The sequence below is a fragment of the Oryctolagus cuniculus genome, chromosome X (assembly GCF_964237555.1).
Source record: "Oryctolagus cuniculus chromosome X, mOryCun1.1, whole genome shotgun sequence".
Taxonomy (NCBI): domain Eukaryota; kingdom Metazoa; phylum Chordata; class Mammalia; order Lagomorpha; family Leporidae; genus Oryctolagus; species Oryctolagus cuniculus.
In genome coordinates this window covers 132,330,388-132,353,480 of record NC_091453.1, presented here as the reverse complement: position 1 = coordinate 132,353,480, position 23,093 = coordinate 132,330,388, and the positions used below count along the sequence as shown (strand labels likewise).

Genomic DNA, 23,093 nt, shown 5'->3' with positions numbered 1-23,093 from the left:
GCCTTCACTTCTGACTCCTCCCCAGAAGGAAGGGGTGGTCAGAGGAGGGCCCTGGTCCTTCGGAATTCCTCACCCTCCTGATCCCACAGTGGCCTCGCACTCCCTGCACCCGCAGAGGCCACCTGTGCACAGCAGCGTGCGGCATGCAGCCAGCTTGTCCCTCAGAAGATGTCTGTCTGGATCAGTCGGGTTTCCACACACTGTGCTTTAGTCCAGTGAATGGTGGCTCCTGGGCCCAGTGTCCAGAGGTGGCCTCGCCTTCGGCGGGTGCGCCTGGTCCTGGGAGGAGGAGTGTGGGGCCACCTGGTGCCCCGGCGCCCACAACACTTGGCTCAGGAGTCGATTGGGAACACAGCATTTCAAGTCTCATTTTCTCTCGGCCGGGCCCCACCTGCAGCTCCCTCGCTCCCCAGCCTCTTTCCCTTCAGAGTTCCTTCCGAAGCTGCAGATGGGGCCCGAGGCTCCTCAGAGATTTCTCGCTGTTTGCCCCTTTCTTCCCCATTCCCTCGTCCCCAGATAAAGGCATCATGAGTCAGTCGCCTTTAAGCAGGCAGCTTTGTCAGTTTATCACCCTGGGAGGCGGGGACCCTGCAGCTCCCCTGCACTCCTGCCTTAGGGTCCGGTTGACAGGAGATCGGAGGGAAAGCCTTAAGCCACGGGATTCTCACCAGCTATGTCCGGCCCAGTTTTGGGGTGTGACCTCGATTTTGTCTGTACTTGAACACTATGAAGATTGGGGGGCATCTTTTAGTGAATATGTGAAGAATACAGGAACTGACCTACAGCTTTCAAATCCCCATGGGGCTAGGTCACTAAGGTCACATCGACAGTCTCCCCTCCCTTTGTTCTAGTTGTTAGCTACTACCTCCTCTCCCGACAGAACACTGTATGTCCTCCAGCTCCTCCCAGGCACGCCCACCCTCCCTGCCTGCCGCTGGGCTTCTCAGAACCAGTAGAATGGCTGGCCCTGGCCATGCAGCGGGCTGGGGACCTCTGGCCGCAGCCAGGCTCCATCGAGTCTCCAAAGGCACAGGGGGTGCCCGTCCATCAGTGCCGCAGTAGCCAAGGGCCCCGGCCTCTCAGCTCTCGGGATGGACATGGGAACCCGAGCGACCCCAGATTGTCACATGCCCAGCGTGTTGCTGACGCTAATCACAGAGGAGAAAGAGACTGCCAGGCTTGATGGGGAAAGGAGTTTCCTGAGCTGACAGGACCTCTGAGTTTTCCGTAACTTTTAGTAAGCTGCTCAAGCCCAGGAGAGAGCAAAAGATTGTGAACTGGAGCCGCCAGGAAAGACCAACTGGATTTCCTTTAGCCCGAGTAGAGCCTGCCAGAGCCATGTAGCCCCTCGCCCCGCGCCAGCCACCACCCCCTTGCCAGAGCATTCCAGCCAGGCTCTCTGGGCTGACTGGGCCGGGGAAGATCACTGGGACCGGTTCTTTGAGAAGACCTTTGTGCGCCAGTTCGTAGCTTGCTGCCCCGAATTGTTTCCTGATTCGAATCACATCAACAGATCCTAGGACTCATGGCTTAGACTTCAAGAAATAAACTAATCCTAGAGCCTCTGTGGACAATTGCATAGGAAATCCCACTCGGGATTTGCCTGGACAACGTGCCGTGGGGGTGGGTAAGGGGTCAGGCACAGCAGCACCCTCGCCCGGGCAGAGCCCGCCGCTCCCGCCGCGTGTTCTCACTCTTCTCTCTCGGCATCAGTGAGCCCTGAGGCATTTGTCAAGTCTCTCCATCGTAGTGTCTTCTCTTTTAGATACCGTACGGCTCTTTAGAAAAGACATAGTCTAACTGTTACAAATCGCTAGGATACTGCCTCCCCCAGGGTCTACAGTTACATGATAAAGGGGAAAAATTGAACACTGACACCAGTTTGCAATAGGTTAGGAGGAAAACCTAGAAAACATTTGGCAGAAAATTACATTTTGATGTTACTGAATGAATAAGAGCCAGGTTTTGCAAAAATACCGACCTAAAAATACTTAGTGCTTGCCCTGAGGTGTCTGCTTCATGGTATAGGCCAAGGGGCATCCAGCCTGAAGCCTCTTGTACTTGAGGAGCGGGGACCAGAGGCTTCCGGAGACTCTAGGCCTTTTGTCACTGGAGAGCCACTCTCTCCCCGGGGAACTGTCCCCAAGGACCTGGTTTCTGACCGTGTCCTTTGAGGGCGGTGTGGAGGTCAGCGGCCTGCCTTGACTCGAAGCTGCAAGAGCCCAGCTGTCCATGTGGGAAAGCGAGGTGTTGACCGGTGAGCCGGAAGGCCCAGCCCCGCCCTGCTGCCCACTGTCTCCTCATCTTGCTCGAGCCTGCCCCCACCTTGGAGTGCGCCCAGGGAACTAGGAAGGAGCTTCTGCCTGAGCGCGTCGTGGGCCCATGCCTGGCGCGCATTCTTCCTGCTTGGCTCTCAGGACCTCAGGCTGAGGCGAAGCGGCTGTGTGGCCAGCACCCTGTTCGCCCCTCGCCCCACAGAGCCTCTTGCTGCCTCCCCAAGCCACCTTGCCCACCTCTCACCTGGTGGGAGGCGCCAAGAGCCCCAGGGGCACAGGGAGAGCAAGTGAGGGCGGTGTGGGAGGGAGGCCCGAGCCCCAGTCCTCGTATGGGTAGAGCACACACCCTCCCAGAAGGAAATGCCGCCTTTGAATCGCAGTGCATTGTGGGCACCTTGCAGACGGCCTTTGCTCCGTAGCTGCCCCGTCGGTCTGACAGTTGCTCAGCAGTGAGAACAGGAGGTTGGCAAGGCTCCTGCCCGTTGACGGCCCCTCCCCTGCAGTGTTTGTGAGTCAAGTGGCAAAGCTGTTCTTCCTGGTGAGCCTGAGTATATCCAGTAACTTAGAGACTCCGCATAGGCCTGCTTCGTCTCCTCTGTCCTGGGCTTTTGTTTTGCTTTTTAGTTCCGCTCTTTGTTTTCTTTTGTCCCTTTTATTTAATGCACCGACTAGACACACAAAGCAGTTGAATTTTTATATATATATATATCTGTATATTGCACAATTATAAACTCATTTTGCTTGTGGCTCCACACACACACACAAAAAGACCTGTTAAAATTATACCTGTTGCTTAATTACAATATTTCTGATAACCATAGCATAGGACAAGGGAAAATAAAAAAGAAAAAAAAATGAAAAAAAAAAAAAAAACGACAAATCTGTCTGCTGGTCACTTCTTCTGTCCAAGCAGATCCTGGTCTTGCCTCGCTTCCCTCAAGGGCTTCCCTGTGCCAAGCGAAGGAGGCCTCTGGGCAGCACCCAGGTTTTGCACTGTTTCTCTTGTGCTTGGGAGAGGGGTCCCAAGATCCAGGGTGGGTACAAGGGTGCTTCCCTTGACCCTGCTGACATCCAGAACGTAGTCAGCAAAGCCTGGTCCCCTCCCCCTCTGGGGCATGGGGAGCCGGGCTCCACGGAGGCTGCCTGACTCCCCCAGCCTCCTCCCAGTGACCCAGTGAGGGCGAGCCCACGGGGGGAGTCCGCCGAGCAGGCCTCTCCACCAGTAGCGTTCAAAGCGCGTCCGCCCTCCCCGCTTGCCGAGTCCAGGAACTGGAGGGGAGATGGGCGACCCGTCCTGTCTCTGAACCTGCGAGCTGCACCAGGTCGAATGCCAGGGACCCCAGATCCACATGCTACCAGTCCACTGGGTCCCCTCTAAGAAGTAGGGAAGACTCCAGAAATGTCCCTTTCTCTTCTCCATTCTACCAGTGATCGCATTTGCTTTTGTCATTCTCAACGAGCAATATCTGCTAGAGTTTTGCTGTAACAGTTCTTTTTGAATCATTTTTTAAGTAATTAAAAACACCAAAAAATAAAATCCAGAAACTTGTTCTTCCAAAGCAGAGAGCATTATAATCACCAGGGCCAAAATCTCCCCTCCCTGTGTCACTGCTTCTTCTGAGGCCTGAATCCAAAAGAGAAAGCAGTCATAGGCCCGTTGCGGGGCTGGGCTACCCCTTGGGCCCCTGGGAGGAAGCAGGGCCCGGGCAGCCTCTGGGCGCCGTCCTGGGCCTGCTCCAGACAGCGTGCGTTCAGTACTAGCAGTGGGTCACGACATCCTTAACCGCCGTGCCGGGGCTGGTGGCAGAGAAGGCCAGCAGGCCTGGTCGCTGCTGTTTGGCCGCTACCAGGTGGGTGTCCGTGCGCGTGCTTTCTGACTGACGGGACATCAGCGGCGAGTTAGCCTCACGCGGAAGGAGCTGGCTGAGCGGCTCAGTGTTTGGGGAGCTGGACGGTGGCGTGCGAAAGGCTTGCAGAACTCGAAGCCTGCTCCTGCCCTTGCTACCACGGCCTCCTTTTCCATTTGATTTGTCACTGCTTCAATCAATACCAGCCGCTCCCGAGTCAGGAGTTGATGAGTAGATGACCAAATATCACCAGGACTGTTAGTGTGTGCCGAGCCCTCTCCTGGTGCCGGCTCCCGTGCACCTGGACACTGTACCGTGTGCTGTGTTTGCTCTCCCTCCCCCGCCCTCTCCTCGTCTTTCTGGGGTTTTTCTGTTTGGGTTTGGTTTGGTTTTTATTTCTCCTTTTGTGTTCCAAACATGGGGTTCTCTCTGCTGGTCCTCTTAACTGTGGTGTTGAGGCTTCTATTTGTGTAATTTTTGGTGGCTGAAAGGAATTTTGCTAAGTAAATCTTCTGTGTTTGAACTGAAATCTGTATTGTAACCATGTTTAAAGTAATTGTTCCAGAGACAAATGCTTCTAGACACCTGGTTTTTTGTTGTTGTTGTTGCTGTTGTTGGGTTTTTTTTTTTTAAACAAGAGCTTTCGGAGGGAGGGGATGGTGACTGAAATGAGAGGGGGGCCCCAAAGAGGTGACCCCTCTCCAGTTCAGCCAGAAACCACCCAAAGAAGTTGAGCCCGGGGAGTCCCAGTCCCAGCCCACACTCCGAATAGCTGATGTGTTGCCATTTTCAAAGTCAGCAAAACCAGTTTCTGTTCCACCCAGTGGATTCTTTTGCCCTCCCCCCAAGATTATTACCATGGTCGTTATTTTGAAGGCAAGACAAAGTTGATATTCCTTTGAGGGGAGCCAGGAGGGGCTGTGTGTGGGCAGAGCTGACCTCGCTGAGGCGTGCCTGCGAAGCCCCCTTGTGGGCACAGGTCAGGGAGACATTGGCTGGCAGAGGATTGGCCACTCCCCCGCTGGCCCAGCTCCCCCTGGAGTGGCCAGCTGGTGGGCACTCTCATCTCCAAGATGTGCCCTGCGGGCACTACCGTCTTTGTTCAAGACCCTTCTGTCACACCCTACCCCACCCCTCCTACGAAGTGCTAATGTCAAGTCTGCCCCACCATCCCTGGACAACTGCTACAGGACCGTGGCGGGGACCCTCTCCCTCCTCACTGTCAAGTGATTCCTTGCAAAATTCCAACACGAGACACCCCTTCCCTTTCCATGGCCAAGAGAGGTCCTTCTCTGAGAAGCCTCTGCCCTCAGCACCTGTCTGGGACTCACGAAACAGGGAAGCGATCCGTGCTCCCTGCGCACCTCACAGCCCCTCCTCCGAAAGGCGGCAGTGCTGACCACTTGCACAGGGGATGCAGGAGCTAGAAGAACCAAACAGGGCATCTGGCCCTTCCCAAGTTGGGGGGCGGGGTCGTGTTCCCCGGGGGCTGAGCTCTGGGGGCTGCGCTGCCAGTGACACACGGGCCGCCCTGTCCTGGGGGAGACTCAGCTGGAGATGTGTCTAAAAGCCCTCGATCACATTCACCCTCAGTTTTTGTGTTTTGGGACAATTACTTTAGAAAATAAGTAGGTCGTTTTAAAAAACAAAAAATATTGATTGCTTTTTTGTAGTGTTCAAAAAAAGGTTCTTTGTGTATAGCCAAATGACTGAAAGCACTGATATATTTAAAAACAAAAGGCAATTTATTAAGGCAATTTGTACCATTTCAGTAAACCTGTCTGAATGTACCTGTATACGTTTCAAAAACACCCCCCACTGAATCCCTGTAACCTATTTATTATATAAAGAGTTTGCCTTATAAATTTACATAAAAATGTCCGTTTGTGTCTTTTGTTGTAAAATCAAGTGGTTTTTTCATAAGGTTCTTTTACTATTTGAAAAGATGGGCAGCACGCAGTTTTATTTTATTTTTGTAAGTTTTTTAATACATGTGAAAGCAAAGAATACTCAGCATGCCTTTCTAAGTGACGCGTTTGCACCTTTGTTGGGAAGTACTGTATCCTGTGCTGTTAGCATTCTCGATAAATCTCTCTGTGAAAGTGACTCAAGGTCTGGGCTTTCATTGTAAGACCGAAGTCTCCTCCAGCTCACGTGGCAGCCTCATTGGATCCGGCTGTCCCTGAACACGGATCGTCACAGCAGGACTGCTGGCCAAGAAAGGGAGGCCCGCCTCTGCCATAGGCCGGCCTCCCCGCCGCTGCCGCCGCCGCCTCAGCCACCACCACGGCCACGGCCACGGCCACCGCTGCCGCCGCCTCGGCTCACTCCGAGTCCAAGTTTTCCAAGCACACTGCTCCAGGGTGCGGTGAGGAAGGCCTGGCCTGAGTCTGCCTGCAGAACAGCTAGGTCTGGACGTGCTCTGGGGTCCCCCCCATCCTCAGGGCTCTGTCCCATCGTGGCCAAGACCTTGGTGTGGCCTCTGCTGACTGTTAAGCTTGCTCCCTGACCAGGCAAGGGTATGCCGAGGGACTGCCCAGAGGGGGCGCTGTTGTCACAGGTGTCCTGTAAGGGTGTGGGTTCTCGGGCCACAGGTGTCCTTGGGCGGCTGGTGGAGAGGACAGCTGCTTTAGAGTCCTGGCCTTGAGTGTTAAATGGAAGAAAAGTGAGCCTGTGTGCATGGAGCATCTCTCGAGTACCAAGTCTGTTCTAGGAGGACCACAGGTCCACTCCCGCCAGGCTTACTGTGTGTGTATGATAACGTCACCCTCCTGGTATCAGCTGTCACTGTGCAAAGCCCCGGGGACTCAGGGCAGGGCTGGCCTCTTTAGGAGCAGCCGCAGTGGCGGCAGCTTCTGGGACGAGGCTCCAGTGGGACTGGCCATGGGCCTTGGATGCAGCTGTCAGTCCTTGGGAGGAATTGAGGGTTAAGGGGACAGTCAGGGAAGGAGACCTGTAGCCTTGCATGCACCTCGCTGGAGAAACGAGAGTATGGCTGCGGTGCCAGGGGTGGGGTGTGCTCTGTGTAATGCGGGAGTCTCGCGGGGAGAGAGGCATACTCAAGGAGAGCACGCACGAGCGAGCACTGCACAGGTGCAGTCGGGCTGTGCACAGTGCTGCGTGCGCAGTCGGGAAGCTGAGCCTGGAGGAATAAGGGCTTGAGCGGCAGGTGCAAACACAACTGCGGGGCATCGTACGTGGCGCACTTAGCACACCTAAGGCCAGCTGAGTGGCTTAGGGTCGCTCATGTGCCCAGAGGACCACACCTGAGGTGCACAGGCAAGGACCACACTCGAGAGCTGGGACTTCACGAAGCTTGGGACGATCTCGTGCGGGAGAGTGCTGTGCTGGGACGGGACCTGAGGAGCCCCACCCCAGGCGGAGACGACCAGGAAACTACCGTGTGTCCAGGTAAGAGGCAGCTGTGAGCCGGGTGGGATGGTAGGACAACAGCGGCTACCGAGATGCATGGCCGAGGAGAGGCCGGAAAAGCCCAACACATCAGTGGGTACAGAACGTCAGGGAACAGGCTGCTGACCGATGTCGGTGACTGACAACTGCTTCAGAAAAGAGGCTGGGAGCGGACCAGACTCGGATGTCCTCAGGGGGACGTGCAAGCTGAGCAGAAGTGTGACAGAAACGGGAGCCGACGGGGACAGGCATTGTGGCACAGCAATGCCAGCATCCCACACAGGCTCTGGTTCGAGTCCCGGCTGCTCCACTTCTGATCCAGCTCCCTGCTAATGGCCTGCGAAAAGCAGTGGCAGACAGCCTGGGTGTTCAGGCCCCTACCACCCACGTGAGAGCCCCTGATGGAGTTCCAGGCTCTTGGCTTCCTCCTGGCCTAGCCCCGGTCAATGTGGCCATTTGGGGAGTGCACCAGCAGATGGAAGATCTCTCCTCCCTCTCTCTCTGTAACTTTCAAATAAATAAATAAATCTTGAAAGATAAGAGGGAGGAGGGACAGCAGAAGCTGAAGGCCACGCATGCAGGAGTGGAGTACAGGCGTGCTAAGAGACATACATACATATATGTGCTGGAGCAGCTTTCTGAGGAGCCGAGCAGACGGGAACCGGGGCACAGGAGGTAGCCTGGCGGACAAAGCTCCAGACCGTATCCCTGTATCCAGCCTCACCACCAAATGGCGGGGGAGGAGGAGGAGGGCCGGGTATGGGGCGGGTGGGGGTGGGGGTTTGCGTGGGAAGCTCTTACGTGACGCACTTCTGACCCCCAGCCTGCCTAAAATTCTACATACTCTCCACTGGCTTCCAAACAAAGCCAAAACTCACAGTGACCGCCCAGTGACTTTTAGCAGGGGGGAAATGAGCAGCCTTCCTGGAACAGCCTCTGCCTTTGCCGCATCCTTTATCCCCAAGTGCTGGGAGCCCTGTCTCATCTGTCAGAACCTCACTCGGATGGCCCCTCCTCCTAGAAGGCCGCCGGGGAGAAGGGTCGTGCCAGGCCTGGCGCGGACTTGTCACGTGGAGGACTCAGGGGCCCTTCACCAGGGCGTGTCGAGGGCGGCACGGGGCGCCCCCGTGTGGCCAAGGGGCGCGGCGGCGGCGGCCGGCAAGATGGCGGCGGGCCGGGGCACCGCCTCTTCCGCCGCGCCGGGCGTCGCACGAGGCCGGCTTGAAGGGGAAGTGAGTCAGTGTCCGCGGATCTGGCCGGCCCAGGCCCGCGCCCGCCGCGGCCCCGAGAGGCCCCGGGCCGGCGGCGGCGGCCATGGCCGGGGGCCCGGGCCCGGGGGAGCCCGCGGTCCCCGGCGCGCAGCACTTTTTGTATGAGGTGCCTTCCTGGGTCATGTGCCGCTTCTACAAAGTGATGGACGCCCTGGAGCCCGCCGACTGGTGCCAATTCGGTGGGTGGAGGAGGAGGGCGGAGGGCGGAGGGCTGGGGACGCGAGGCGAGGGTTCCCGGGCGCCCTAGCCTGACGCCCCCCCACCACCCCGCCCCGCAGCGGCCCTGATCGTGCGCGACCAGACGGAGCTGCGGCTGTGCGAGCGGTCCGCGCAGCGCACGGCCAGCGTGCTGTGGCCGTGGATCAACCGCAATGCCCGCGTGGCTGACCTCGTGCACATTCTCACGCACCTGCAGCTGCTCCGCGCGCGAGACATCATCACAGCCTGTGAGCACCCGGCCCACACACCCTGGGGCTAGGGGGCTGGCTGAGGGGACAGCTGGCACCTCGGGAGGCTGCCCCCGCTCCCACCCCGGGCCTCAGTCTGCCTTTCCTTCCTTGGCACCCCAGGGCACCCTCCCCCCCCTCTCCCGCCCCCCAGCACCGCTGCTCGGAGCCCCAGCAGCATCTCGGAATCACCCCAGAAGTTGCAGTCCTCGGCGTCCACCCTGGCCTCCCCAGGTAAGGGGGCCTGGGCGGAGGGCCTGCCCGGCCAGGGCCAGAAGCCCTGGCTTCAGGCGTCTTCTCACTGGCCTCTTTATGAAGCTGTTCCAGGTTCTCACACCCATCTGGAAGCTGAACTTCGCTCCATCCCAAGCCTCATGTCCCTCCATCCAGCGTTGCCATCCACAGCGCCTTCCTCCACCAAGGTAGGTGCCACTGCCCCCCAGGGAAGGTTCCAGACAAGGAGGAAGACAGGCAGCCTTTAGTGCTGTGCACACCACAGCCGGCCAAGCCGCATCAGCTGGGAGGCGGCTAGAATCGGGGCGGGGGGTGGGGACTGGTGGCCTGGGCCTTACCTCATCCAGGGTCTCTTCCCTCAGCCACGCCCAGAGAGCCCAGTGTCCCTCCTGCACGGGACCCACCCCCCTCCGTTCTGCTGGCCCCTCTGTGAGATCTCCCAGGGCACCCAGAATTTTTCCAAGGAGCTCAAGATCGGGGAGGGCGGCTTTGGGTGCGTGTACCGGGCGGTGATGAGGAAGACTGTCTACGCAGTGAAGAGGCTGAAAGAGGTAGGCGAAGCAGCCTGGCTTCCCAGGGCTCCCGCCCAGCTCCCCACAGCCCTCCCTCAGCCCTCCGATGCCTGCTGAAGGTTCCGGGCCTGGGCCAAGGTGACATTGCGAGTGGCTGGCAAGCCGCGGCTCCGGGGGCCTCACGCTGTCCCGTGTTCCCTGCCACCTCCTGCCGCAGGACGCCGACCTCGAGTGGAGCGCAGTGAGACAGAGCTTCCTGACCGAGGTGGAACAGCTGTCCAGGTGAGCCCCGTGGCTTCCTCCTGGCTGGAGGCCAAGGGCGAGCCTCAGTGCGGGGCGGGGCGCCGCGAGCTCCAAGCCCAGCCTCGCTGAGCGCCCCACAGGGACGACAGGGTCAGTCCGCAGAGCCCAAGTGCTCAGGCCGCATTTGTCACACAGGTTCCGGCACCCGAACATCGTGGACTTTGCTGGCTACTGTGCTGAGAGCGGCTTCTACTGCCTCGTCTATGGCTTCCTGCCCAACGGCTCCCTGGAAGACTGTCTCCACTTCCAGGTACGCTCACCTGGCCCAGCGCGCTTGCCGTCTGCCTGGGACCCTAAGCCTTTGTGAGGGAGCACGCCGGCAGACAGGGCCTGGACTGCCAGCTTCCTCTTGGGCCCGAGGTTGCCCCATGCGCACCCAAGCTTGGCCATGTCTGAGCTGTGGCAAGAGCTTCCTGGCCTTCCCAGCGGGGCTGTGCTGGGAGGAGCCCAGCAGATCCTGTCAGCAGATCCCAAAGACACAGGCCCTGCCCCTTTTTCCCGGCTGCCGGGTGCTTTAGGGAGGGAAAGCGGAGCCCCAGAGAGGGAAGTCCAAGGTCACCGAGCGACAGGTGGAGGGATGGTGGAGGCCAAGCAGCCGGCCATCCCTCAGCCTCCCCTGTGCCCCCCTGCTCCCTCGGCTGCCCCAGACCCAGGACCGCAGCCCTCTCTCCTGGCCTCAGCGACTGGATGTCCTCCTGGGTACGGCCCGGGCCGTTCAGTTTCTGCATCGGCACAGCCCCAGCCTCATCCACGGAGACATCAAGAGGTGAGGAAGCCCAGCCTGCAGCGAGCCCCGCCCCCACCCCACCCCACCCCCAGCTGGTGCCGGAGGCGGGCACAGCCCGGGACCTCAGAGCTGGGGCCTCCGGGGCCATTGAGCACCCTGCCTCATCGGGGCCAAGGCTGGGCCGACACCAGTCTCTTCCCTCCTCAAGTTCCAACGTCCTCCTGGATGAGAGACTAACGCCAAAACTCGGAGACTTCGGCCTGGCCCGTTTCAGCCGCTTCGCGGGGGCCAGCCCTGGCCAGAGCAGCACCGTGGCCCGGACACGGACTGTGCGGGGCACCCTGGCCTACCTGCCCGAGGAGTACATCAAGACGGGGAGGCTGGCGGTGGACACTGATACCTTCAGCTTTGGGGTGGTGAGCTGCTGGCCCCGCTGCTGCCCGGGGCGGGGGCGGGGGGAGCCACAAGTGGGCGAAGGCAGGAGGGGCTGAGCAGGCCAGGAGCCCCCAAAGCTTCGGCTGCACAGCCTCTCCCTCCCTTCATGGTGCCTTTCCTTAGTCTGCACCTACTTTGATGTTTGTGATTTTACGTTCTCTGTCTTGATGCGGGCCCTGCAAATGGCCTAAACTTCAGCGCCTGGCTCTGTCCCTGCTGGGAGGCAGGCCTCATCTGCCTGTCGCCTGGCTGTGCACCCCTGTCCACCCCAGGGGCCTCCTCTCTGCGCGCAGCCCCTCCCTGCCCAGGCTGGGATGATGCTGTCCCAGAAGCCCGTGCAACATTGTCCATCGTGCCCTCTCTCCAGGTAGTGCTGGAGACCATGGCTGGCCAGAGGGCTATGAGGACATATGGTGCCAGGACCAAGTATTTGGTGAGCCTCTTGAGGCGGGGCAGGAGTCAGGGTGGGAGGGGGCCAGTGCCCCTGGCAACCAACAGATACAGCCCTGGGAGGTAGAATGTTCCAGAAATGCAGCCACCCATGGAAGCCTGCCTTTGGTGCTGCTGAGTCATCTTTCAAAGTGGGCAGGGCCCCAGACAGCTTCCTTTGCCTTGCTGAGGAGACCTGTCTTCCTTGTGTGGATGGCGTGGGCCTTCCTTGACAGACCCCACGTGGGCTGCCGGTAGGGAGGGCAGCCCCAGTGTGCTGGGAGCGGAGCCGCCGTGGAGAATGCGCTGGGCTGTGGTGGGGGAGGGGAGGAGCTCCGTGCCACTCCGTATCCTTCTCCTTCCTCTCTGCCTTGCTGGGTTCTCATCTCAGCCTGATGGTGGCCTAGGCGCAAATTACTGGGCCTCAGTTTCCCCACACGCAAATACGTTTAACACACTGTGTGCCGCAATGGTTGCTGGAGCCACAACACACCTGCCTCTCCTACTGCCTGGGGGCGGCATTGGGCACACAGTAGGTGTTTACTAAGGCCACGGGAGGGGGCAGGGTCTAAGGCATTCAGCCCCCGCTCACAGGATCTGTCCCACAGAAGGACCTGGTGGAGGAGGAAGCCGAGGAGCTCGGGGTGGCCCTGAAAAGCGCCCAGAGCACTGTCCAAGTGGGCGTGGCTGCTGACGCCTGGGCTGCCCCGATCGCCACCCGGATCTACCAGAAACACCTGGATCCCAGGCCTGGGCCGTGCCGGCCGGAGCTGGGCCTAGCCCTGGGCCGACTGGCTTGCTGCTGCCTGCACCGCCGTGCTAAGAAGAGACCCCCCATGACCCAGGTAGACACAAAGGGGCTAACAAGGCAGCTGCCCACCGGGTAGGGCGGCCAGCCCGAGCCGCCAGCCCTGGCTCTGACCTCCCCTACCAGGGCCGGGAGGAAAGGGTTCTTACTATGCCCTCTACTGGGTGTGCTGTGCCAATGCATGTGCCTTTCCCTGTCCCCTCACTTCTCTGGTGGCAGTTGACAGCAGCAGGGCAGTGAGAGCCTTATTCGAAGACAGAGAAGGGCCATCCTCAGCCCCTGGCGCCTCTGTGATGGGGACGGAGGGGCAGTGCCCGTGGTTGGCCGATGTCTTCCTAGGAGTGACGCCTGGGCAGCACGACCAGGCCCGACACAGACCCGCCCCCCCCCCCCCCCCCGCCCACCGTCCCCGCCGCCGCCGGTACCAGCTCTGCTCGCCCTGCAGGTGTACGAGATGCTGGAGAAGCTGCAGACGGCAGAGGCATCGGCAGAGCCAGAGGCCGCTGGCCGCAGCCCTCCTTCCCCGCAGGAGAACTCCTACGTGTCCACTGGAAGTGCCCAGAGCCGGGGCAGCCCATGGCAGCCCCCCGCGCAGAACGCAGAGCGGCCCCAGAGAGGCGCCAACCAGCCCGTGGAGAGTGACGAGAGCGTCTGTGGCCTCTCTGCTGCCCTGCACTCCTGGCGCTTGGCCCCAAGCAGCTGTACGCAGGGGGGCGCCGCTGGCCAGTCCAGCTGGGGGAGTAGCCCCAGCCTCCAGCCCACAGCAGTGGAAGGTAGCTCGGGCCTTCAGGGAGGAGGAGCGGGGACCAGCTGTTTTGCTCAGCATGTCCTTAGCAAGTTCACGACCATAGATAACAGCACAGACAATGACTGGTTGCCCCTCCCCAGCTCACGCCGGCTGGTGCGTGAGGCAAGGCCAAGAGCTCGCTGTCTAGCCCTTCTCCCCATCCCACTCCTCGAAGCCAGGGACACGGCAGGCTCTGTCCAGGGCTGGCCCCCTGGCTTAGCCTGAGATCCAGGTCCGTGGCCTCACAGTTCACGGAGTTCTGTCCTGAAGCCAGGGAAGCAGGGGGCTGGGAAGGCTGACCAAGGAGTTCCAAGGGACAGCTAAGAGGGTGCTGTCTCCACCCCAGGATCGCCCCTGGGCAGCTCCACGTCGTCGTCGTCGTCGTCAGAACCCCCGCAGATTATCATCAACCCCGCCCGCCAGAAGATGGTGCACAAGCTGGCGCTGTACGAGGACGGGGTGCTGGACAGCCTGCAGCTCTTGTCGTCCAGCTCTGTCCCAGGTACCCGCAGACAGCTCCAGCTCCGCCTCCCGGGGCGGTCCCCGCGCGAGCCCCTCCTGCTGGCCGCCAGGAGCCACGCCCTGCGGTGGGCGGGCTGCTCCCCAGGGCGGCTGTTCTGGCCACGCCCCCGCACCGTGGCTGGCAGCCCAGCCAGCAGCGCTGTCCCAGCTGCGTCACTGGCTGACAGCGGCACCTTCCCTTAGCCTGCGGATGCCAGCCCCCTCCCCCCGCCGTGTTTCCGGCAAATGTGGAGGCACAGCAGGAATTTTCCACTGCAGGCAACTTAGAAATAGAAAGCAGCGCTCCGGAGAGCGGCGCAGGAGCTGAGGAGGAAGCCGTGGGCCAGGCCCCGAGCCAGGCTTGTGGTGCGCAGGCGGCCTCCCGATCGCTAAGTGGCATTGCCCTCCCTTCCTTCCTCTCCTAGGCTTGGGCCTGGAGCGCGAGGACAGGCGGGGGCCCGAAGAGAGCGACGAATTTCAGAGCTGACGGCTCACCTGGGCAGAGCTCCTCAAGCCCGGAAGGCAAAGTTCTCATGGTTGCAAGTTCTCATGGCCCACCCTGGCCGTGCGGTGGGGAGACAAGGCGATGTCCCCCGCTGTTCTACGGGTGCGGCACAGGCTGGGCTAGAAGCCCTGAGAGGGCAGGACGCGCCCGAGGCTGCCGGCAGCGTTTCGGGCCGAGGAGAGCGGGCCCTGGTTCCCCTGCGTGCCGGCAGCCCAGGCCTAGACGCAGCCCTTAGACCGGCCCCGAGGGGAAGCGGCCATTCTGCACGCGATTCGAGAAGGGAAGCCCGCGCCGCCGCGGTGCAGTCCGCGGCCGCCCGGGGCACTACACGTGGGCACTACATGTGGGCTCCACGCCGAAGGCGACGAACCCCAGGCAGGAGGCGGCCTGGGGGAGCAGGGCGGACACAGGAGGGACACATGTGCCGTGAACAAATGTGAGGCACAGCTTTAGACGCAAGTCAGGCTCTGTAAGCGGATGTCCTCTTGAGAGCCTCCGAAAGCGGCCAGGCCTTGGTCGTGCAGGCCAAGGCGTCCTGCGGTAATAAAAGCGAACATGTTGGTTTCCGGCGCTTGTGCACTTCTTGCATCGCAGGCCCTGCGCCCCCTAGGGGCTCGACCCCCAGCTCCCAGGTGGGCGGCCCGGGCTGGCCAGAGCGCTGCAGTACTGCCCCTAGGGGCTCGACCCCCAGCTCCCAGGTGGGCGGCCCGGGCTGGCCAGAGCGCTGCAGTACTGCCCCTAGGGGCTCGACCCCCAGCTCCCAGGTGGGCGGCCCGGGCTGGCCAGAGCGCTGCAGTACTGCCCCTAGGGGCTCGACCCCCAGCTCCCAGGTGGGCGGCCCGGGCTGGCCAGAGCGCTGCAGTACTGCCCCTAGGGGCTCGACCCCCAGCTCCCAGGTGGGCGGCCCGGGCTGGCCAGAGCGCTGCAGTACTGCCCCCCCCCCCCCCGAACATTCACTTGCTCCTGGGATAATTCAGTGTGGCGGGGGGTGGGGTGGGGGTGTGTGTGTGATGCTGTGACAAGTGGTTGTCTTTATTTCTTTTTCTAGTTGGTTGTTGCTAGTGTCTGGAAATGCTTAGCATATGGGCCTTCTATGCTGACTTGACTTAAGCTCATGGATTGATTCCAGCATGCTTTTCGGAAATACCTGGGGATGGTTTCCATATGCAGCCGTTTTACTGCCATTTTACTGCCTTTCGGTTCCTTGCCCGGTCTCACTGCCCTGCCTGGGGTGGGGCCTCTGGTCACGTGTTGCGTAGAGGTGGGAAGTGTTGCCTTTCACCCTCAAGTATCACATCGCGTCTCTGCTTGTCATCTATATTTTCTGAGGTTATCCTTGTTTTCTAAGAATTTTTATTAGAAAATACTTTGTAAATTTGGAAGGAGAGTATTATTGAATTTTTAAATTTTTTTCAGATTTTATTTTATTTATTTGAAAAGGACAGACAGAAGGACAGAGAGCTCTTGAATCTGCTGGCTCACTTCCCAGATGGCTGTGACGGTCAGGGCTGGGCCAGACCCAGCCCAAGAGCCAGGAGCTTCCTCCACGTCTCCCATGTGGGTGCAGGAGCCCAAGCACTTGGGCCATCCTCCACTGCTTTCCCAGGCCACAGCAGAGAGCTGGATTGGAAGTGAAGCATCTAGGACGTGGACTGGCGCCTATATGGGATGCTGGCACTGCAGGCCGTGGCTTTACCTGCTACACCACAGTGCTGATCCCATTTTTTTTAGTAAAGCAAAGCATGCTGGCTTTAAAAGAAAAAGAGATTTGGGGCCACCACGGTGGCTCACTTGGTTAATCCTCTGCCTATGGCGCCGGCATCCCTTATGGGCGCTGGGTTCTAGTCCTGGCTGCTCCTCTTCCAGTCCAGCTCTCTGCTGTGGCCCAGGAAGGCAGTGGAGGATGGCCCAGGTGCTTGGGCTCCTGCACCCGCACGGGAGACCAGGAAGAAGCACCTGGCTCCTGGCTTCAGATCGGTGTGGTGCCGGCCGTAGCGGCCATTTGGGGAGTAAACCAACAGAAGGAAGATCTTTCTCTCTGTCTCTCTCTCTGTGTATAACTCTGTCAAATTAAGAAAAAAAACCTGACGAATCTGATGTATGAAGAAGGCTTCATGGATTTATTAAAAAAGAAATAGAAAAAAAAAGATTTATTTATTTGAAAGAGTTACACAGTACAGAGAGAGGGATATCAATCTTCCGTCTGCTGGTTCACTCCCCAGGTGGCTGCAACAGCCAGGGCTGGGCCAGGCTGAAGCCAGGAGTCAGGAGCTTCTGGGTCTCCCACGTGGGTCAGGGGCCCAAGCAGTTGGGCCAACTTCCACTGCTTCCCCAGGTGCATCAGCAGGGAGCCGGATCAGAAGTGGTGCAGCCAGGACCCATATGGGACATCAGCAATTACCCATTAAAGCGCAGCACCAGTCCCGATTGAATTCCTTCAGATAACTTTCCTGTATCTGTAGAGATGACCATATGATTTTTATCCTTTATTCTGTTCGTATAGTGAACATTCTCAAATGTTAAACCTTGCATTGCTTAGATTACAACATGTATTTGGTCACGGTATGTTACCCTTTCATACAAGTGTACTTCAAGAAGTTCATGGAAAATTATAAAATTAGTTTATCTTGGTGCCAAAAAAAAAGTTGAGATCCATGCACGTGAGGATCCTCTTCACAGAGACGCTAGTGTCGTGGTGCAACAGATTCAGCCATAGAGTGCTGGTTCAATCCAGTCCCCTGTTAAAGGGCACAGAGGATGGCCTAAGTGCCTGGGCCCTCTGCCACCCCTAGGGAGACCCGGATGGAGTTACAGACCCCGGCCCAGCCCCAGGCTTTGTGGCCATCTGGGCCATGACCGCTAGATAGAAGATCGATCTCTCTCTGTAACTCTTCCAAATAAACACATTTGTGAACTTCACGGAAACTACATGTTATGAAAAAACTACATGAATTTCAAAACTGTTTTGCACCAAAACAAACCATGAACTTCTCTGCAGTGCCGTCGTGTGTTGCCAAATCCCATTTGCTAATACTCTTGCAAATGTTTACATCTGTGTTGGTGAGAATATTGATCTCTAGTTTTCTAGTAATATCTATGTCTTCCTTTGGTACCAGGACCGCCTAAAATCCCTCCTTTTATTTTACTTTATATTTTTTTGACAGGCAGAGCGGACAGTGAGAGAGAGAGACGGAGAGAAAGGTCTTCCTTTCCGTTGGTTCACCCTCCAATGGCCGCCGTGGCCGGTGCACCGCGCTGATCCGATGGCAGGAGCCAGGTGCTTCTCCTGGTCTCCCATGGGGTGCAGGGCCCAAGCACTTGGGCCATCCTCCACTGCACTCCCTGGCCCCAGCAGAGAGCTGGCCTGGAAGAGGGGCAACCGGGACAGAATCCGGCGCCCCAACCGGGACTAGAACCCGGGGTGCCGGTACCGCAAGGCGGAGGATTAGCCTAGTGAGCTGCGGCACTGGCCCCCTTTTATTTTCTTAAAGGGGTTATGAAGGCTTGGTTTGAATTAGTCTTTAAATTTTGATAGATTCACAAGTGAAGCCATGTGCACTGGAGTTTTCTTTATGGGAAAGCTTTTCATTAGATCCTGGGCCAGTCAGATGTCCCATTCTATTAATATCAATTTTGATAGCTTGTACACTTGCATCTTTGAAGGAATTTGTTTCTTTTAGGTTGGCTTAAAGTTAATAATACCCCTTACCATCCCGTGTAACATCTCTAGGATCTGTAATGACACGCCCTCTTTCGTTCTTTTTGTTTTTAGCATTTATTTAGTTCTTTGAAAGGGAGAGTTATATATAGAGAGAAGTCTTGCATCTGCTAGTTCACTCCTCAGGTGGCCACGATGGCCAGCGCTGGACCAGAGTGAAGCCAGGAGCTCCATCTGAGCCTCCCACCTGGGCGGCGGGGACCCAGGTAGTTCAGGCGGCACCTGGTGCCTTCCCAGCACAGAGCCGGGTCAGAAGCAGAGGCACGGCCCGAGCCCGGGTGCTCTGCTGCGCCGTGTGGTCATCCCCAGACTTACCGATTTTACTGAGCTCCTCAGAGAGCCACTTTTGTGTGGCACTGATTTCTCTTTATTGTTGGTCCATCTGTTATTTTGGTGAATTTTCTTTTTCCATCTTCTTTCCATTGTCAGTGTTTGGGTTTAAGTGACCTTTTCCAGCTTCATAAGGTGTGACCTCCAATCCCTGATTTCTGATCTCCTTTCCCAACACCAGTGCTTAAAGCTGTGCGCTTCCCGGTGAGCACAGCTTCGACTGCGTTCTTGGGAATGTGGATGTCTGTTTTCTTACCGTTCCGCTCATAACATCTTCGCATTGTCCTCGCGACCCTTTCTCTAGCCCACGACTTATGGCTTATTTAGAAGTGCGTTGTTTAGGCCGGTGCCGTGGCTCACTAGGCTAATCCTCCATCTACGGCGCTGGCGCCCCGGGTTCTAGTCCCGGTCGGGGTGCCGGATTCTGTCCCGGTTGCCCCTCTTCCAGTCCAGCTCTCTGCTGTGGCCCGGGAAGGCAGTGGAGGATGGCCCAAGTGCTTGGGCCCTGCACCCCATGGGAGAGCAGGAGAGGCACCTGGCTTCTGCCTTCAGATCAGCGTGGTGCACCGGCCACAGCAGCCATTTGGGGGGTGAACCAACGGAAAAAGTAAGACCTTTCTCTCTGTCTCTGTCTCTCTCTCTCTCTCTCTAACTCTGCCTGTCAAAAACAAAACAAAAAAAGAAGTGCACTGTTTAAATACAGTCCTCCCTTGGGTGACAAGATGTGCCGGCAGTCCAGTCCCGTATGGACAACAGCACCTCCCCTAGACTTTACCTCATCTGCCCGTTACTTCTGAGCCCAACACAGTGTGCGTGCCATGTCTGTAGTTGTTAGCCTGCATTGTTTGGGGAGTAATGACAAGAAAACCGTCTGTACATGTGCAGCACAGACACTCGTTTTCAAATGTTTTCTGTCCGTGGTGGATTGAATCCACGGATGCAGAGCCAACTGCGTTCGAGGCTTTTGCAAGCTATGTGTTTGCTGTGTTCAGTTCTGTTGTTGCCAGAGAGCTGACTGGGTCTGCTTTGCTTTCTTTTCGAGGCACTGAGACTTGTTTTTTTGGCTTCGCGTGTGGCTTGGCTTGGGGAATGTTGCATGGGTCTTTGAAAAGAGCCGTTGCTACGTGGTGATGGGGTCAGGGTGCTTAATGCTGCCCTCCTTTCGACCTGCTCCGTGTGCAGCTGTGATTGTGGTGGTCTCTGCGGCCTTGCAGGTTTTGAAGCTCTCTTGTTCGGCACACAAACATCAAAGATGGTCTTCTGGACAAGCTGACCCTTCTACTCTATTGTTATGAATTCCCCTTTATCTCCTCTTGAAGTCTGCTTTGTCTGGTATGAATATAGCCACTTCTGGTTGGATAGGCTCAAGTTTGTCATTTTTTGACTTCTTCCATTCCTTTCCTTTCAACTTTTTTATTAACATATTTGCACTTCACATGCGAGAGAGTGAGAGCTCTTCCATGTGCTGGTTTAGTTCCCAGTTTCCTGCAAGAGGCGGGCCTACGCCGGGCTCTAAAGCCGGGAGCCCAGAACCCACTATGGGGTTCCCATGTGGATGGCAGGAAGCCAAGTCGTTAGGCCATCACCAGCTGCCTCGCAGGATACATGAAGCTGATTAGAAGTGGAAGAGCTGGACTTGAACCAGGTACTCTGATACGAATTGTGGGCATCCCAGTGGCGTCTTAACCTCTGTACCAAACAACTGCCCCTACTCGTCTCTTTTAGATTATCTGTGTCATCTTTATTTTATTTCTTTAAGAATCTACACAGAGAGACAGAGACAGAGACAGAGACAGCTGCTGTCCACTGGCTTGCTCCCCAAAAGCCTGTAACAGCTAGGACTGAAGTTGGAGCCAGGAGCCAGGAGTGCAATGCAGTTCTCCCATGTGGGAGGCAGGACACAGGCCAGAAATGAAACGCAGATACCCCAGTGTGGGACACGGACATCCTAACACCCACTGCTGTCGTTTGTCTTTAAAGTGGGTTTAGTACAGACAGCATAGTATTCGCTCTCACTTTGGTTTTGTCCTGAAGATGGATTAATGGGTTTGAAAGGCAGAGTTCAGGAGAAGTTGCATCCGCTGGTTCACTTCCCAAATGGCTGTAGTGGCCAGGGCTGAGCCAGGCGGAAGCCAGGGGCAGGAGCTCCATCCAGGTCTCCCACACGGGTGCAGGGCCCAAGCGCTTGGGCCATCCTCCACTGCTTTCCCAGGCCACAGCAGAGAGCTGGATTGGAAGAAGAGCAGCTGGGTGCCCATGTGGGGTGCCGGCTCTGCAGACACAGGCTTGACCTGCTGTGCCACAGCGCCAGCCGCTTGTGCCCAGTCTTTGAAAGTTTAGAAGCACACGTGCTATGAGCTATTCCGTCATGGCCAGAGCCGTGGGCCTCTTTGCTGTCCATTCTCATTCCTGTGATGAAGATGCCGAAATAACCCCGTCCGCAGTGAATTCTCTTCTGAGCTTTTGGCCTGCATTTCCCACTGGGCAGACCCCCTTGGTGGTCTCACAGGTGCTATAAAATGATGGGAGAAGATGGAACCCGGGCTCCCCATTTGTGCCACTGCCCCTGCCATCTGCTCAGCTGTGCAAGCCACACCCACAGAGCTTCGAAGTCTAACTTGAAAAGTCCAGAAGTACGGGGCTGGCCCTGTGCCGTAGTAGGCTGAGCCGCCACCTGCAGTGCCGGCATCCCATATGGGCGCTGGTTCAAGTCCCGGCTGCCCCTCTTCCAGTCCAGCTCTCTGCTGTGGCCTGGGAAGGCAGTGGAAGATGCCCAGGTCCTTGGGCCCCTGCACCCACATGGGAGACCCGGAAGAGGCTCCTGGCTCCTGGCTTTGGATCAGCCGAGCTCTGGTTGTCATGGCCATTCGCAGGGTGAGCCAGCAGATAGAAAATATCTCTCTGTCTTTTCTTCTCTCTCTCTGTAACTCTGCCTCTCAAATAAATAAATAAGTCTTTAAAAAATAAATAAAAAATAAAAAAGCAAGAAAGCAAGGGAAGATGGCAGCTTGGTCCAAGCCACTTATGTGGAAGACCAGGAAAGAATCCCAGGCGCCTGGCTTCAGGCTGGTCCACACCTGGCTGCTGTAAGCACCTGGGGAGTGAACCAGCAGATGGGAGTTCTCGGTCTCTGTCTGTCTCTCTGTCTGTCTGTGTCCGCCTTTCAGATGAATGAAATGGCAAGTGGGGACGCTGGGACAGCTGTCTGGGCTAGCAGTTACCGCGCCCATTAGGACACAGCATTCCCCACCAGAGCGCCTGGTTCACCCCTGGGAGGCATCAGCAGGTGGCCCAGCGCTGGTTGCGTCCCTGCCACCCACATGCGAGACCTGGCTTGTCTTCCTGGCTTCTGATTCCAACATGTTGTCAAGAGTAAACCAACACGTGGGAACTATTGCCTTCTCTCTCTCTTTTTCTCCCTGTCAAATAACAAATAAAAATAAAGTAGAAGGCCAGTGCCATGGCTCACTAGGCTAATCCTCCGCCTGCGGCGCTGGCACCCCGGGTTCTAGTCCTGGTTAGGGCGCCGGATTCTGTCCCGGTTGCCCCTCTTCCAGGCCACTCTCTGCTGTGGCCCGGGAGTGCAGTGGAGGATGGCCCAAGTGCTTGGGCCCTGCACCCCATGGGAGACCAGGATAAGTACCTGGCTCCTGGCTTCGGATCGGCGCAGCGCTGGCCATAGCGGCCATTTGGGGAGTGAACCAACGGAAGGAAGACCTTTCTGTCTCTCTCTCAGTGTCTATAACTCTACCTGTCAGATAAAATATATATACATATATATTTTTATATATATATATGTATATGTATTTTATATATATATATATTTTATTTTACAGGTAGAGTTTTATATATATATATATATATATAAATTAGAAAAAGGTGCACGAATGGCACGTTCAGCTTCGTGACTTTTTAAATACACACACGCAGGTATGGCATAGCCACCACTTAGACCAAGATCGGAGTCTGCTCTGGTTATCGCTTGCCATACACCAAGCCAGCCCAGAGGTTAGGGGTTGAAAATGATGATAACATTTATTTTGCCCATGCACTTGTGAATACCCTTCTAGCTCTTTGTGGCAGTCGGACTGGAGTCTCAGGGCCAGCCTCTCAAGTAATTTTTTTTAAGATTTATGTATTGGAGCTGGCACTGTAGTGCAGCGGGCTAAAACCTCAGCCTGCAGTGCCGGCATCCCATATGGGCACTGGTCTGAGTCCCGGCTGCTCCACTTCCCATCCAGCTCTCTGCTGTGGCCCGGAAAGCAGTGGAAGATGGCCCAAGTGCTTGGGCCCCTGCACCCACGTGGGAGACTCTTGCCTCTTGGCTTTGGATCAGCACAGCTCCGGCTGTTGTGGCCATCTTGGGAGTGAACCAGCGGATGGAAGATCTCTCTCTTTCTCTCTCTCTCTCTCCCTCTCGTGTGCGCACACTCTCTCTCTTGTTCTACCTCTCTGTGTAACTCTGCCTTTCAAATAAATAAATATTTTAAAATATTCATGTATTTATTTGAAAGGCAGAGTTACAGGCAGGAAGAGTCAGAGAGAGAGAGAGA

General features: G+C 57.2%; 1 protein-coding gene across 1 annotated transcript; it reads left to right on the top strand.

The window, feature by feature from the left end:
• Positions 1–8,773: 8,773 nt before the first annotated feature.
• Positions 8,774–15,056, top strand: IRAK1 (interleukin 1 receptor associated kinase 1). Its single transcript, XM_070066859.1, has 14 exons — positions 8,774–8,984; positions 9,084–9,251; positions 9,375–9,485; positions 9,570–9,673; positions 9,848–10,036; positions 10,215–10,279; positions 10,436–10,550; positions 10,948–11,066; positions 11,236–11,443; positions 11,830–11,895; positions 12,500–12,736; positions 13,145–13,472; positions 13,833–13,988; positions 14,413–15,056. The coding sequence occupies exons 1-14, from the start codon at positions 8,849–8,851 to the stop codon at positions 14,472–14,474; spliced, it is 2,064 nt and encodes a 687-aa protein (XP_069922960.1). The 5' UTR covers positions 8,774–8,848; the 3' UTR covers positions 14,475–15,056.
• The last annotated feature ends 8,037 nt before the right edge of the window (positions 15,057–23,093 follow it).

Bases quoted from the DNA above. Each gene is read 5' to 3' on its own strand.
- IRAK1 (XM_070066859.1), top strand. From the start codon at position 8,849: ATGGCCGGGGGCCCGGGCCCGGGGGAGCCCGCGGTCCCCGGCGCGCAG. The intron at 8,985-9,083 runs GTGGGTGGAGGA...CCCGCCCCGCAG, and splicing joins CGCCGACTGGTGCCAATTCG to CGGCCCTGATCGTGCGCGAC. The intron at 9,252-9,374 runs GTGAGCACCCGG...TTGGCACCCCAG, and splicing joins GCGAGACATCATCACAGCCT to GGCACCCTCCCCCCCCTCTC.